Here is a 16,013-nt window from a genome sequence, read left to right as displayed (position 1 = left end):
TGGATTCGCCAGACAATAAGCTAACTTCCTTTCATAGAACTTTGATAGCATTTCCATTGAAAAAAGTATTGTTGTTGCAACTTAGTTTGTGATACCACATTTATTTACAACTACTATGATTATGTTAATTCGCTACAGCGCACACAGCGTTCAAACTAACAAAAATTTACATTAACAAACGGTTTGAACAGGATTACTAAACACAATTACATTTTGGGAAGACAAATGCGTACAGAGGAAAACTACTGATGCGAAAAAGCATACGATAACAAAACTACAGATGTGATTTCTTATGAATAGACAATATGTAAGGTGCGTTTCAGAAAACAGGAAATCACTTTGGACATAGTCAACGTCTAGAACAGGATATTATTGTCTATTCCCAGGACATTTCCAACATAGTCTAGCGCCTCCCACGCAATAACACACAGTTATTTGACCATATGAATTGGATGACGCAATTCATTGCCTAACAGCACTGCTAGCTACAAATCACCGAAACTTGAATGCTAATACACATGGAGCTAAAGTCAAATTGTAATTACAAATAATGTGTTCAATTAAATTTTTAGATTCATTATATGATGCAATCATATGAAATTCATTTACACATATTTTATGCACATTTCATTTCTTTACAAGCACAAAACTGCATTAATATGTGTCTTTGTCGTAGAGGTCAAAACCAATAACTCCGCCTTTAAGCATTCTCCTTAGGTCAGTTTTACTCCCCAAAGTGAATTCACGATGCATGTCTGCGGGAGGAAATTTAGTCAGCAGAGAAATTTTTTGAAGTCTATGACTTTTGTCCTCATCACTCGAGAAATCTGTTGCTTTGTTGTAGATTTCTTTTGCTTTGTTCAAGTGATTGTCGATTTCCTTGTGGTATGCCTTTCCTTTGTGGATGTACATTTCGGCAAGTAATTCGTGGCATTCTCCAAAAACAACGTAGTCTTCAGCTTTCTTTCCCAATTTCTCAGTCACATACTCAATAGCTCCCTCCAGCGTGTCTTTTTCTTCCATGCCCTTCAAGGTCGCCTGGATGTTCGCCAAAATTATTTTTCCTGACGTAACTCGCAGGGTTTTTGTGATAGGATCATCGTATATCTTTTTACCAAACTCCTCGATGCTTTTTTCCATGAGTTGGACTACGAACCTTGTGATGAAGTTGTTTAGATGCTCATTTTCACGAATCATTCTTTTCACGATGTCTTTGATCGCAGTCATCGAACGTTCAACGTCATCAGCTGTGGAATTTTCCAGTTGTACGGATATGTAATGGAATAGAATAGCTTCATAGAAACATTCCTGGTGAAATTTACTGTTGGCCAGATGCGTCACATCCTGTGTTGAAACATGTTGCAGATTTTCCCTAAAAAAGTGTAATAGTTCTGCAGCTATTATTCCAGCTTCTGAGTATCGTCTTGTTTTAAGTAGGACGGAGTAGTATTTAAGCAAGAACTTTCCGTCCCTTAAATCCCTGCCTATTGCATATCTTTCCTCTAGTGCTTCGAAAAGATCATTGTCTTTAACATCGGTGTTATGTAAAAAATCTGCAAGGAAATGCTCATTAGATATTATCTAAATAGGCTGAAGTAGACTACCATACCTGATTCAGAAAATAACTTTTCCAGATCTTGGATATTGGGATTGCTTGTTTTCATTGACTTAGCCTGTCGCCCTTCTGTTGTTTCGTAGCTCCCTGCATTGGATAAAATGCATCATTACGACAAGACTATACCCATTCAAAGTTGTCATTGTTACTGGGACTAGCAACTATTATTGGAAACGGGATTTGCTTGCAATTCATACCTTTGCGCTTGTGTTGTTGAACAGGAAGCCTCTGGAACCACAGAAACAAATTCAATTTCTATAAGTTTACAAAACGACCACATATACTTACGTCCAGTTCTAAATCACTTTTTTCCTTTAAAGAACCCGCTTTGTTGGGTTTTGAGAGAAGAGCCTCCGCTTTGTATTTGTTAGTGATCTGCAAAACGACAAAGTTTTTGAACGCTTTTTTTAAACCGATGATCTGTGTATGTACTGGTTTGCATATATTGTACAGGTAGCGTTATCGGAATATATTTTTTTGTTTACCTTTAGCAGCTTTTCAGATTTATCAAGAAGATCTTCCCATGTTAATTTTTCCAGCACAGTATATTCGAACGAAAGCAACGTGAAGTTAAAATTTACAGATGTGTCAAAATGGTCTCGCAATGCCAAATTAACTTCATTTTTAATTTGGCCACTAAATAGAGCTCTTATTGCATTTTGACTTGATTCCTCATCTTCACTAAACAATTCAAGAACCAAACTTCCGCTCGTTACTCCGGTTATTACGGATTTTAAATTCCAAAAAACATCTTTCAACGCTGTCAATACGGATGCAGGAATGGCTTTGATGATATCAGCTCCTGCTGTAACAACGGTGCTGACGCCTTCCCCGAATCCTAAGAAACTTGCAGCTGTTCCTGTAGCTTTAATTTCACACTTGCCATTGCCTTTTTTTTTAAAAAATGTAGATGTGGTTCCTTCTGTGGTTTCATACTTTGCTTCATTTTGGTAAACACTGGTCAGCACTCTCGAATCCTGCGACACAAAGGTTTTTGCTTTAAATTTTAAGTTAGTTTTTTTGACACATTGATGAAAAGGTAAGAAGTTATTTCTATTATAATCTATGGACGTGATTTGCGCGGAAAGTTTAAGTTTTTCAAAAGGTTTTTCGAAAGTCAAAGCGCGCATTGGTTTGATTTATTCAGTTTTTGGGTTGGGTATCATCTTATACCTTTTTGTTTGATGTTGTTTTGCTTCTGTTGTAATACTCCTCCAGTGACATTGAAAAATCATTGAAGAACTTTTCCAGCTTAACAGATACGAAATCTATGTCACATCCTTGTTCAGTGATAAGTTTGTTGATGTTTTCTTCAGTTTGTTTTACATCAGCGAAGATGGGAGAAAGATCCAAGGCTTTTGTGTCGATGATTTCCACAACAACAGTTGTGCGATCATGTTCCACAACATAACAACTCGAATGTGGATAGAACTCCTCAAATGACTGAAGAAGACACGGAAAAACCTTTGTGATCTCAAATTCTTCTTCTGATGGTGATTTACTTTTTTCATCATTCTCAGTTGAACACTGTTTCAACTCAATCTTGACGTTTATTAAGTGTACAGATATCTCTTTGAGAGCCATGATTATCTCTAGGTAAGAATATTTGGATATAATGAGCGACTATTGTTTCTAAACGAACAATAATGTTTGTCGTTACGCTGTAGCGATTCTAACCACCACCAAACGTAGCCTTTTCGTAAATTAGAAACAAAGCCAACGCTTTCCTGTATCAATAGTGACTGCTCCAATCCTCGCTCTTCCTCAACAAATCTTTGTTACTATATTTAAATTCAATGATAAGCCATATCAAAGGCTCTACGTTTGTGTCAAAAATTTATTACTTGCTATGAGTCTATAAATTATAGCTTATTACCTTGCATATTGACGTACTTCCTGTCAAGGCTGTTTAATTCGGCCCTGTCTATACATCAGAACCTTTTATCTGTGTTTATAAATCATAGTCGTTTTAATAGCTTTGCTAATTGACGTATTTCCTGCCAAGTCTGTTTTTATTTCGGCTCTGCGTTTGCGTCTTTTTGGAGCTTGCAGTGAGTTTGTGCCTTGATTGATCACTTTACTTATTGACGTTTCCCGTCAAATCCAGATTTGGCAATAATTCTTACTTACTTACTTACGTTTCTTTGTACAATCATTTATTATTATAAATCAACATAGTACAAGTATGATAAACGACTACAAGTTAAGTTAAAGGGAGAATTAAAACCTACACATTAGTGCGGATCTATTCAACATTTTATTGTACATAATGTGCTTGATCATGTTAGAGTAGTGGAAAAATCGTGTTCATGTTTTAACCTTGTTATTTGTTGCTATTTACTTGTAAACTTCATAAAATGTATTTTTACTCTACTTTTATGTAAACTAATTATCATGGCCCCTTTGTTTGTGTCAAACTTTTATCACTTACTACGAGTCTATAAATTATGGCTTTTTACCTTGCATATTGACAAACTTTCTGCCAAGGCTGTCCTGTGTTATATCTATACATCAGAACCTGTTAACTGTGTTCATAAATTAGAGACTACTCTATTGCTTTGCTCATTGACGTATTTCCTGTCAAGTCTTTTTTTATTTCGGTTCTACGTTTGTGTCAGTGCTGTAGAGCTTGCACTGGGTTTGTGCCTTGATTGATCACTTTACTTATTGACGTATTTCCCGTCAAATCCAGATTTAGCAATAATTCTTACTTGCTTACGGTTATTTAGACAATCATTTATTATTCGAAATCAACCTAGCATAAGTATGATAAACGCCTAAAAGTTAAATTAATGGAAAATTATTAATAATATTTTTAATTTCAGCGAGAGGTTAAACCTACGCAATAATGTTGATCTATTCAACATTTTATTGTCCATGTTGCTTGATCATGACAGTGTAATGCCAAACTTATCTTGATTTTTCACTTTGCTTTATGTTGCTGCGCCAAATCCGTCAAGCACATGAGTACATTTCCAGTTGTGAATATGATGTATATTCTGTTGTTCTGTTTGATTGATAAGTGGTTGGCCACTTCTTGGCCACTTCTTGACCACTTCATTAAAATGACCGCTTCTTATGTCCGCACGAGATCTCACGCGATTGTTTGCAGAAGGTTCGCTTCTCTCACATGACTGCCTCATACGGCATTATTATGCCTTTAAGCATTTTACTGCTTTTTTTCACGTTGCCTTTAGTTCGAAAGCGACCATCGTACACTTGATGCATTGTCAAGATTTGGCCAAGAGACATAACTCGTGCAGCTCGGTGGTTTGACGCGTTTTAAACATCTTGACCCTTATCAACTCTAAAAGTACGATAGCTACAGCATTCATCTTCGCAGTACTTATAGTGGATACCAACATGAACCAGCACAGCGAATTTCAGCTCTATGAATACAAAAATGTGTTAGATATTGAATGATTATCGTTGAAACAGGCCGCTAATCAGAATTTCAAGTAGCTTGACCCTTATTAACTCCAAAACTACTCAAGCCACAACATTAATCTTTACAGTAGTATTAGAGGATGCCAACATTAAACATTACAGCGAATTTCAGCACTGTACATCGAAAAATGTGTAGGATATTCGATTATTTGCCTTAAAACGGGCGCAAATTCTATGACGGTGGTTTGACGCGTTTTCAACATCTTGACCCTTATCAACTCTAAAAGTACGATAGCTACAGCAGTCATCTTTGTAGTACTTATAGTGGATACCAACATGAACCAGCACAGCGAATTTCAGCTCTATGAATACAAAAATGTGTTAGATATTGAATGATTATCGTTGAAACAGGCGCGAATCAGAATTTCAAGTAGCTTGACCCTTATTAACTCCAAAACTACTCAAGCCACAACATTAATCTTTACAGTAGTATTAGAGGATGCCAACATTAAACATTACAGCGAATTTCAGCACTGTACATCGAAAAATGTGTAGGATATTCGATTATTTGCCTTAAAACGGGCGCAAATTCTATGACGGTGGTTTGACGCGTTTTCAACATCTTGACCCTTATCAACTCTAAAAGTACGATAGCTACAGCAGTCATCTTTGTAGAACTTATGGTGGATACCAACATGAACCTGCACAGCGAATTTCAGCACTATGCATACAAAAATGTGTTAGATATTGAATGATTATCGTTGAAACAGGCGCGAATCAGAATTTCGAGTAGCTTGACCCTTATTAACTCCAAAACTACTTAAGCCACAAGATTAATCTTTGCAGTAGTATTAGAGGATGCCAACATTAAACATTACAGCGAATTTCAGCACTGTACATCGAAAAATGTGTAGGATATTCGATTATTTGCCTTAAAACGGGCGCAAACTCTATGACGGTGGTTTGACGCGATTTAAACATCTTGACCCTTATCAACTCTAAAAGTACGATAGCTACAGCATTCATCTTTGCAGTACTTATAGTGGATATCAACATGAAACAGCCCAGCGAATTTCAGCACTATGCATACAAAAATGTGTTAGATATTGAATGATTATCGTTGAAACAGGCGCTATTAAAAATTTCAAGTAGCTTGACGCTTATTAACTCCAAAACTACTCAAGCCACAACATTAATCTTTGCAGTAGTCTTAGAGGATGCCAACATTAAACATTACAGCGAATTTCAGCACTGTACATCGAAAAATGTGTAGGATATTCGATTATTTGCCTTAAAACGGGCGCAAACTCTATGACGGTGGTTTGACGCGATTTAAACATCTTGACCCTTATCAACTCTAAAAGTACGATAGCTACAGCATTCATCTTTGCAGTACTTATAGTGGATATCAACATGAAACAGCCCAGCGAATTTCAGCACTATGCATACAAAAATGTGTTAGATATTGAATGATTATCGTTGAAACAGGCGCTAATCAGAATTTCAAGTAGCTTGACGCTTATTAACTCCAAAATTACTTAAGCCACAACATTAATCTTTACAGTAGTCTTAGAGGATGCCAACATTAAACATTACAGCGAATTTCAGCACTGTACATCGAAAAATGTGTAGGATATTCGATGATTTGCCTTAAAACGGGCGCAAACTCTATGACGGTGGTTTGACGCGTTTTAAACATCTTGACCCTTATCAACTCTAAAAGTACGATAGCTACAGCATTCATCTTTGCAGTACTTATAGTGGATATCAACATGAAACAGCCCAGCGAATTTCAGCACTATGCATACAAAAATGTGTTAGATATTGAATGATTATCGTTGAAACAGGCGCTAATCAGAATTTCAAGTAGCTTGACCCTTATTAACTCCAAAACTACTTAAGCCACAACATTAATCTTTGCAGTAGTCTTAGAGGATGCCAACATTAAACATTACAGCGAATTTCAGCACTGTACATCAAAAAATGTGTAGGATATTCGATTATTTGCCTTAAAACGGGCGCAAACTCTATGACGGTGGTTTGACGCGTTTTAAACATCTTGACCCTTATCAACTCTAAAAGTACGATAGCTACAGCAGTCATCTTTGCAGAACTCATAGTGGATATCAACATGAAACAGCCCAGCGAATTTCAGCACTATGCATACAAAAATGTGTTAGATATTGAATGATTATCGTTGAAACAGGCCGCTAATCAGAATTTCAAGTAGCTTGACCCTTATTAACTCCAAAATTACTTAAGCCACAACATTAATCTTTGCAGTAGTCTAAGAGGATGCCAACATTAAACATTACAGCGAATTTCAGCACTGTACATCGAAAAATGTGTAGGATATTCGATGATTTGCCTTAAAACGGGCGCAAACTCTATGACGGTGGTTTGACGCGTTTTAAACATCTTGACCCTTATCAACTCTTAAAGTACGATAGCTACAGAATTCATCTTTGCAGTACTTATAGTGGATACCAACATGAACCAGCACAGCGAATTTCAGCACTATGCATACAAAAATGTGTTAGATATTGAATGATTATCGTTGAAACAGGCGCTAATCAGAATTTCAAGTGGCTTGACGCTTATTAACTCCAAAACTACTTAAGCCACAACATTAATCTTTGCAGTAGTCTTAGAGGATGCCAACATTAAACATTACAGCGAATTTCAGCACTGTACATCGAAAAATGTGTAGGATATTCGATTATTTGCCTTAAAACGGGCGCAAACTCTATGACGGTGGTTTGACGCGTTTTAAACATCTTGACCCTTATCAACTCTAAAAGTACGATAGCTACAGCATTCATCTTTGCAGTACTTATAGTGGATACCAACATGAAACAGCCCAGCGAATTTCAGCACTATGCATACAAAAATGTGTTAGATATTGAATGATTATCGTTGAAACAGGCGCTAATCAGAATTTCAAGTGACTTGACGCTTATTAACTCCAAAACTACTTAAGCCACAACATTAATCTTTGCAGTAGTCTTAGAGGATGCCAACATTAAACATTACAGCGAATTTCAGCACTGTACATCAAAAAATGTGTAGGATATTCGATTATTTGCCTTAAAACGGGCGCAAACTCTATGACGGTGGTTTGACGCGTTTTAAACATCTTGACCCTTATCAACTCTAAAAGTACGATAGCTACAGCAGTCATCTTTGCAGAACTCATAGTGGATATCAACATGAAACAGCCCAGCGAATTTCAGCACTATGCATACAAAAATGTGTTAGATATTGAATGATTATCGTTGAAACAGGCCGCTAATCAGAATTTCAAGTAGCTTGACCCTTATTAACTCCAAAATTACTTAAGCCACAACATTAATCTTCGCAGTAGTCTTAGAGGATGCCAACATTAAACATTACAGCGAATTTCAGCACTGTACATCGAAAAATGTGTAGGATATTCGATGATTTGCCTTAAAACGGGCGCAAACTCTATGACGGTGGTTTGACGCGTTTTAAACATCTTGACCCTTATCAACTCTAAAAGTACGATAGCTACAGCATTCATCTTTGCAGTACTTATAGTGGATATCAACATGAAACAGCCCAGCGAATTTCAGCACTATGCATACAAAAATGTGTTAGATATTGAATGATTATCGTTGAAACAGGCGCGAATCAGAATTTCAAGTAGCTTGACCCTTATTAACTCCAAAACTACTCAAGCCACAACATTAATCTTTACAGTAGTATTAGAGGATGCCAACATTAAACATTACAGCGAATTTCAGCACTGTACATCGAAAAATGTGTAGGATATTCGATTATTTGCCTTAAAACGGGCGCAAATTCTATGACGGTGGTTTGACGCGTTTTCAACATCTTGACCCTTATCAACTCTAAAAGTACGATAGCTACAGCAGTCATCTTTGTAGAACTTATGGTGGATACCAACATGAACCTGCACAGCGAATTTCAGCACTATGCATACAAAAATGTGTTAGATATTGAATGATTATCGTTGAAACAGGCGCGAATCAGAATTTCGAGTAGCTTGACCCTTATTAACTCCAAAACTACTCAAGCCACAACATTAATCTTTGCAGTAGTATTAGAGGATGCCAACATTAAACATTACAGCGAATTTCAGCACTGTACATCGAAAAATGTGTAGGATATTCGATTATTTGCCTTAAAACGGGCGCAAACTCTATGACGGTGGTTTGACGCGATTTAAACATCTTGACCCTTATCAACTCTAAAAGTACGATAGCTACAGCATTCATCTTTGCAGTACTTATAGTGGTTATCAACATGAAACAGCCCAGCGAATTTCAGCACTATGCATACAAAAATGTGTTAGATATTGAATGATTATCGTTGAAACAGGCGCTATTAAAAATTTCAAGTAGCTTGACGCTTATTAACTCCAAAACTACTCAAGCCACAACATTAATCTTTGCAGTAGTCTTAGAGGATGCCAACATTAAACATTACAGCGAATTTCAGCACTGTACATCGAAAAATGTGTAGGATATTCGATTATTTGCCTTAAAACGGGCGCAAACTCTATGACGGTGGTTTGACGCGATTTAAACATCTTGACCCTTATCAACTCTAAAAGTACGATAGCTACAGCATTCATCTTTGCAGTACTTATAGTGGATATCAACATGAAACAGCCCAGCGAATTTCAGCACTATGCATACAAAAATGTGTTAGATATTGAATGATTATCGTTGAAACAGGCGCTAATCAGAATTTCAAGTAGCTTGACGCTTATTAACTCCAAAATTACTTAAGCCACAACATTAATCTTTACAGTAGTCTTAGAGTATGCCAACATTAAACATTACAGCGAATTTCAGCACTGTACATCGAAAAATGTGTAGGATATTCGATGATTTGCCTTAAAACGGGCGCAAACTCTATGACGGTGGTTTGACGCGTTTTAAACATCTTGACCCTTATCAACTCTAAAAGTACGATAGCTACAGCATTCATCTTTGCAGTACTTATAGTGGATATCAACATGAAACAGCCCAGCGAATTTCAGCACTATGCATACAAAAATGTGTTAGATATTGAATGATTATCGTTGAAACAGGCGCTAATCAGAATTTCAAGTAGCTTGACCCTTATTAACTCCAAAACTACTTAAGCCACAACATTAATCTTTGCAGTAGTCTTAGAGGATGCCAACATTAAACATTACAGCGAATTTCAGCACTGTACATCAAAAAATGTGTAGGATATTCGATGATTTGCCTTAAAACGGGCGCAAACTCTATGACGGTGGTTTGACGCGTTTTAAACATCTTGACCCTTATCAACTCTAAAAGTACGATAGCTACAGCATTCATCTTTGCAGTACTTATAGTGGATATCAACATGAAACAGCCCAGCGAATTTCAGCACTATGCATACAAAAATGTGTTAGATATTGAATGATTATCGTTGAAACAGGCGCGAATCAGAATTTCAAGTAGCTTGACCCTTATTAACTCCAAAACTACTCAAGCCACAACATTAATCTTTACAGTAGTATTAGAGGATGCCAACATTAAACATTACAGCGAATTTCAGCACTGTACATCGAAAAATGTGTAGGATATTCGATTATTTGCCTTAAAACGGGCGCAAACTCTATGACGGTGGTTTGACGCGATTTAAACATCTTGACCCTTATCAACTCTAAAAGTACGATAGCTACAGCATTCATCTTTGCAGTACTTATAGTGGTTATCAACATGAAACAGCCCAGCGAATTTCAGCACTATGCATACAAAAATGTGTTAGATATTGAATGATTATCGTTGAAACAGGCGCTAATCAGAATTTCAAGTAGCTTGACGCTTATTAACTCCAAAATTACTTAAGCCACAACATTAATCTTTACAGTAGTCTTAGAGGATGCCAACATTAAACATTACAGCGAATTTCAGCACTGTACATCGAAAAATGTGTAGGATATTCGATTATTTGCCTTAAAACGGGCGCAAACTCTATGACGGTGGTTTGACGCGTTTTAAACATCTTGACCCTTATCAACTCTAAAAGTACGATAGCTACAGCAGTCATCTTTGCAGAACTCATAGTGGATATCAACATGAAACAGCCCAGCGAATTTCAGCACTATGCATACAAAAATGTGTTAGATATTGAATGATTATCGTTGAAACAGGCCGCTAATCAGAATTTCAAGTAGCTTGACGCTTATTAACTCCAAAATTACTTAAGCCACAACATTAATCTTTGCAGTAGTCTTAGAGGATGCCAACATTAAACATTACAGCGAATTTCAGCACTGTACATCGAAAAATGTGTAGGATATTCGATGATTTGCCTTAAAACGGGCGCAAACTCTATGACGGTGGTTTGACGCGTTTTAAACATCTTGACCCTTATCAACTCTAAAAGTACGATAGCTACAGCATTCATCTTTGCAGTACTTATAGTGGATACCAACATGAAACAGCCCAGCGAATTTCAGCACTATGCATACAAAAATGTGTTAGATATTGAATGATTATCGTTGAAACAGGCGCTAATCAGAATTTCGAGTGACTTGACGCTTATTAACTCCAAAACTACTTAAGCCACAACATTAATCTTTGCAGTAGTCTTAGAGGATGCCAACATTAAACATTACAGCGAATTTCAGCACTGTACATCAAAAAATGTGTAGGATATTCGATTATTTGCCTTAAAACGGGCGCAAACTCTATGACGGTGGTTTGACGCGTTTTAAACATCTTGACCCTTATCAACTCTAAAAGTACGATAGCTACAGCAGTCATCTTTGCAGAACTCATAGTGGATATCAACATGAAACAGCCCAGCGAATTTCAGCACTATGCATACAAAAATGTGTTAGATATTGAATGATTATCGTTGAAACAGGCCGCTAATCAGAATTTCAAGTAGCTTGACGCTTATTAACTCCAAAATTACTTAAGCCACAACATTAATCTTTGCAGTAGTCTTAGAGGATGCCAACATTAAACATTACAGCGAATTTCAGCACTGTACATCAAAAAATGTGTAGGATATTCGATGATTTGCCTTAAAACGGGCGCAAACTCTATGACGGTGGTTTGACGCGTTTTAAACATCTTGACCCTTATCAACTCTAAAAGTACGATAGCTACAGCATTCATCTTTGCAGTACTTATAGTGGATATCAACATGAAACAGCCCAGCGAATTTCAGCACTATGCATACAAAAATGTGTTAGATATTGAATGATTATCGTTGAAACAGGCGCTATTTAAAATTTCAAGTAGCTTGACGCTTATTAACTCCAAAACTACTTAAGCCACAACATTAATCTTTGCAGTAGTCTTAGAGGATGCCAACATTAAACATTACAGCGAATTTCAGCACTGTACATCAAAAAATGTGTAGGATATTCGATTATTTGCCTTAAAACGGGCGGAAACTCTATGACGGTGGTTTGACGCGTTTTAAACATCTTGACCCTTATCAACTCTAAAAGTACGATAGCTACAGCATTCATCTTTGCAGTACTTATAGTGGATATCAACATGAAACAGCCCAGCGAATTTCAGCACTATGCATACAAAAATGTGTTAGATATTGAATGATTATCGTTGAAACAGGCGCTAATCGGAATTTCAAGTGGCTTGACGCTTATTAACTCCAAAACTACTCAAGCCACACCATTAATCTTTGCAGTAGTCTTAGAGGATGCCAACATTAAACATTACAGCGAATTTCAGCACTGTACATCGAAAAATGTGTAGGATATTCGATGATTTGATTTAAAACGGGCGCAAATTTTATGACGGTGGTTTGACGCGTTTTAATCATCTTGACCCTTATCAACTCTAAAAGTACGATAGCTACAGCATTCATCTTTGCAGTACTTATAGTGGATATCAACATGAAACAGCCCAGCGAATTTCAGCACTATGCATACAAAAATGTGTAAGATATTCGATGATTATCTTTAAAACAGTTGATTCGAATTTGATATAGCTTGTATCCACTGAAGTAGTAAACCTGCAACATTCATGATAGTGCTCTTACGGGTCTATCCATCAGTTGAACAACACTATTCCGATATGAAATTTTTTTTTTGATTTTATTCACAATAGAATATTTTGTTTACAGAAGTGAAATTTTGTTTACAAACTCAAAATTTTGTTCTCAAAAGGGAAATTTTGTTTGCAAACTTGAAATTTGGTTTACAAAAGGGAAACTATGATTTCGTTTGATGTTTACAAAAGAAATTGTAGTTCGTCGTGTTTCCGCCAAAGTTTTCACCTAGGATTGTTTGGCATTTTGATAGTGCATTATAAAAGTTTTCATAAAATCAACACCGAACATCTACCTAGCGTTTTCTCATTCCCCGCTACTTCCTAAAACAAATTCATGAATGCTTTTTGGTGTGGCAAGAAAAACATAAAACATGTAGCGTATTACGTTTTTCAATGATCGTCTTGACGTGGCTGCAGTATATATCTGCTAAATTTCAATTCGCTTGTATGTAAAAGTAAATACTTACATGCGATCACCTGTAAAAGACAAGGTTATTACGCGCTATACGTCAAAATAAAGAGAAGTTTTTCGGCATTGTCTGCTACATGACTGTGGTATTTGTCTGCTAAATTGCAAATCAATTAATTTAGTCCACCATTGCGACAATTAACAAGAATTATTATTTCCTAAATCGAAGTGTCCGACGAACATTTGCTACACCTACAGCTAAATCACGCAAATTTGGGTTTGATTGTAATGCCAGTTGATGTTATCCAGTATTTCTATGATAAGATCGTTTAAGAACTAAGAATCAATCGCCAAATCAAGGCAAATTGTACCGCATATCTACATAGTCCTCTTGCGACACCATGCGAAAAATTGGAAATTTGAAAACAAAATTTCAAAACGAAAATTTCGTTTTCAAATTTTTTTTTTGTGTCGGACCGTGCTATAGGATAACATACAGAATACACATAGGATTTTTACAGCGTTCCGTCGTACTAACGAACTGGCAGGTATTTTCGTACATAAACTGTGTGCGCAGATATAAACTTACATACGTGATATGCAAAAAGGTACATAGTATTCTTTTTAGGGATACTTGAGTGCATGTGACACAAAAATCCAACATTTTAATAATTAAACTAAGAGATGTTCACAACTTTAAAACATTTTTTGCGAAAAAAAGTAGCTTGATACGACGACTGGTTTCTGAGATACAGCTGATGAAAGTCGCATTTTTACTGCTGCGAACGAAATCGTGCGAAAGCGAGATTATTGTTGCGTGACGTCATAGAAGGAGCTTTAGTCGTGCGAGTGCTGGCAGCAAGCCTAATGCGTAGGAATGGAAAACATTGCAAAATTGGTTTAGTATAATTTTGCATTAAATAGGGGACAACAAGTGAACAAGTGAAACAAAAGGATTTTGATGTCAATTTGAGCTGCAGACAGATGGCCGCTGTTTCGACCTATTATGTCTTATTTAATTGTGTAATAATAAAACAGTTACTGGGACAGGGTGTTCTTGTTGTTACAACATTTATGATCGCTAACGTTTTGCATAAACTTGAAAACACGACAGAGACAAACCGTTAGTTTGGCATTGTCGTTTTGTCCACTCACAGCAAAAGATAGTATAGGTTAATTGAATTTTGACCGCCGAGAAAGGCCAACCAAATTAGCTAATTATGCAACGCAGTTATTCTGTCATAATACCACTTTTTACCGGACAGTAGCGTTGCCTACGAGTTCGCGTCATAAATGATTTATTTAATTCGCCACAATCAACCACTAACGTAATTTTTGTAATATAGTTCGTAACTAGAAATTGGAATCATCAAATTAAGTTATGACATCACACCCAAAATGACGTCATTTAATGTCATTGAGCAAAGAAACGCACCATTCCCGTTTTGTGTGTTGTAAAACCCTGTCCTGACCTTTAAGGCAACGTAATCTGTGGATTCTCCTATGTTTGAAACTATTCGATATCTGCAATATAAGGCGCCTTCTCCTATCCAAACAGTGCATTTTTTCGACGCAAGCGCCTTGTGTGATGTCATTTTCGCCACAGCGCAAAAGGTTTACGATTTTTGGCCGCCGTTACTTTTCGTACAGTTTTCTACATGTTTTAGTTGACGTGTAGAACCTAAAAGCTTTGAATATATATTTTTTGTAGATGTACCTTTAGTTTTACGCAAAGTTGCCATGGCCGTGTCATACGCATTTTAACGAAGGAGTGGAGAGAAAAAGGCAGGAATGTTTTAGGTTTTACAAAGAACAGCTCCAGCGTCAACTGGATACCAAAGTATTTTTTTACTCGAAATACAAACCTTTACTGACAACTATTATATATATGGGAGATGATCCAATGAAGTCACATGTGACTCATGTGTTCTTTTTCTGTATAAATTACTTTAAAATCGTTATTGCGCACAAGTATATGGAATGGATTTTTTGGCGACAGTACACGTGTCATGGGGCACCTACTAGCAGCTCCATATGAAATCTGCAGCAAAGCAGAAAAATATTGAAATTGGTTATTTTCTATGTAGATAAAATGGATAAAATATAATGAATCAAACGTGTTACTTTTGATGGTAACCTGCAATGAAGCAACTTTTACATCTATAGAGATATTTAGTTCAATGACCATTCGGACGCCAGGGACCAAGCAAAACGAATGATCTTCGAAAACAATCAGAAACAGGATGTACGAGATAACGTTGAAAATCTATGTAGGGAAATTGATGTCTGGTTTAAACAGGTTTGAAAAATTCGGTTTTCTTTGCAATAGTAAGCATGGTAAAAGCTTTGAATATAAAAAATAAAATTGTTAATACTACAATCTTTTCCAAAAAAAAATACAAAGAGCCAGAAAGTAAAATCCTTTGGATAGTGCAAAACACTTATGCTAATTTTTGTACACCTTTTTCCTCAAAGTTACAACAATGTTTAATTTTTGCTTATGACGAAGGGAACGACTGGCTGAGAAAGAACAGGTTACTTGCCATGCAGTAATTTGTAGTGATTA

The 16,013-nt window shown here is 36.4% G+C and overlaps 1 protein-coding gene across 1 annotated transcript; it reads right to left on the bottom strand.

The window, feature by feature from the left end:
• Positions 1 to 219: 219 nt before the first annotated feature.
• Positions 220 to 3,199, bottom strand: LOC145902989 (uncharacterized). Its single transcript, XM_082991079.1, has 6 exons — positions 2,789 to 3,199; positions 2,101 to 2,592; positions 1,904 to 1,990; positions 1,813 to 1,843; positions 1,610 to 1,702; positions 220 to 1,553 (listed from the first exon to the last, which is right to left on the bottom strand). The coding sequence occupies exons 1-6, from the start codon at positions 3,197 to 3,199 to the stop codon at positions 655 to 657; spliced, it is 2,013 nt and encodes a 670-aa protein (XP_082847205.1). The 3' UTR covers positions 220 to 654.
• Between the last annotated feature and the right edge of the window lie 12,814 nt (positions 3,200 to 16,013).

Source organism: Ascidia mentula, chromosome 5 (genome assembly GCF_947561715.1).
Source record: "Ascidia mentula chromosome 5, kaAscMent1.1, whole genome shotgun sequence".
Taxonomy (NCBI): Eukaryota; Metazoa; Chordata; class Ascidiacea; order Phlebobranchia; family Ascidiidae; genus Ascidia; species Ascidia mentula.
Note: the sequence above shows the minus strand (reverse complement) of the source record. Positions and strands in the feature narration are given on the sequence as shown.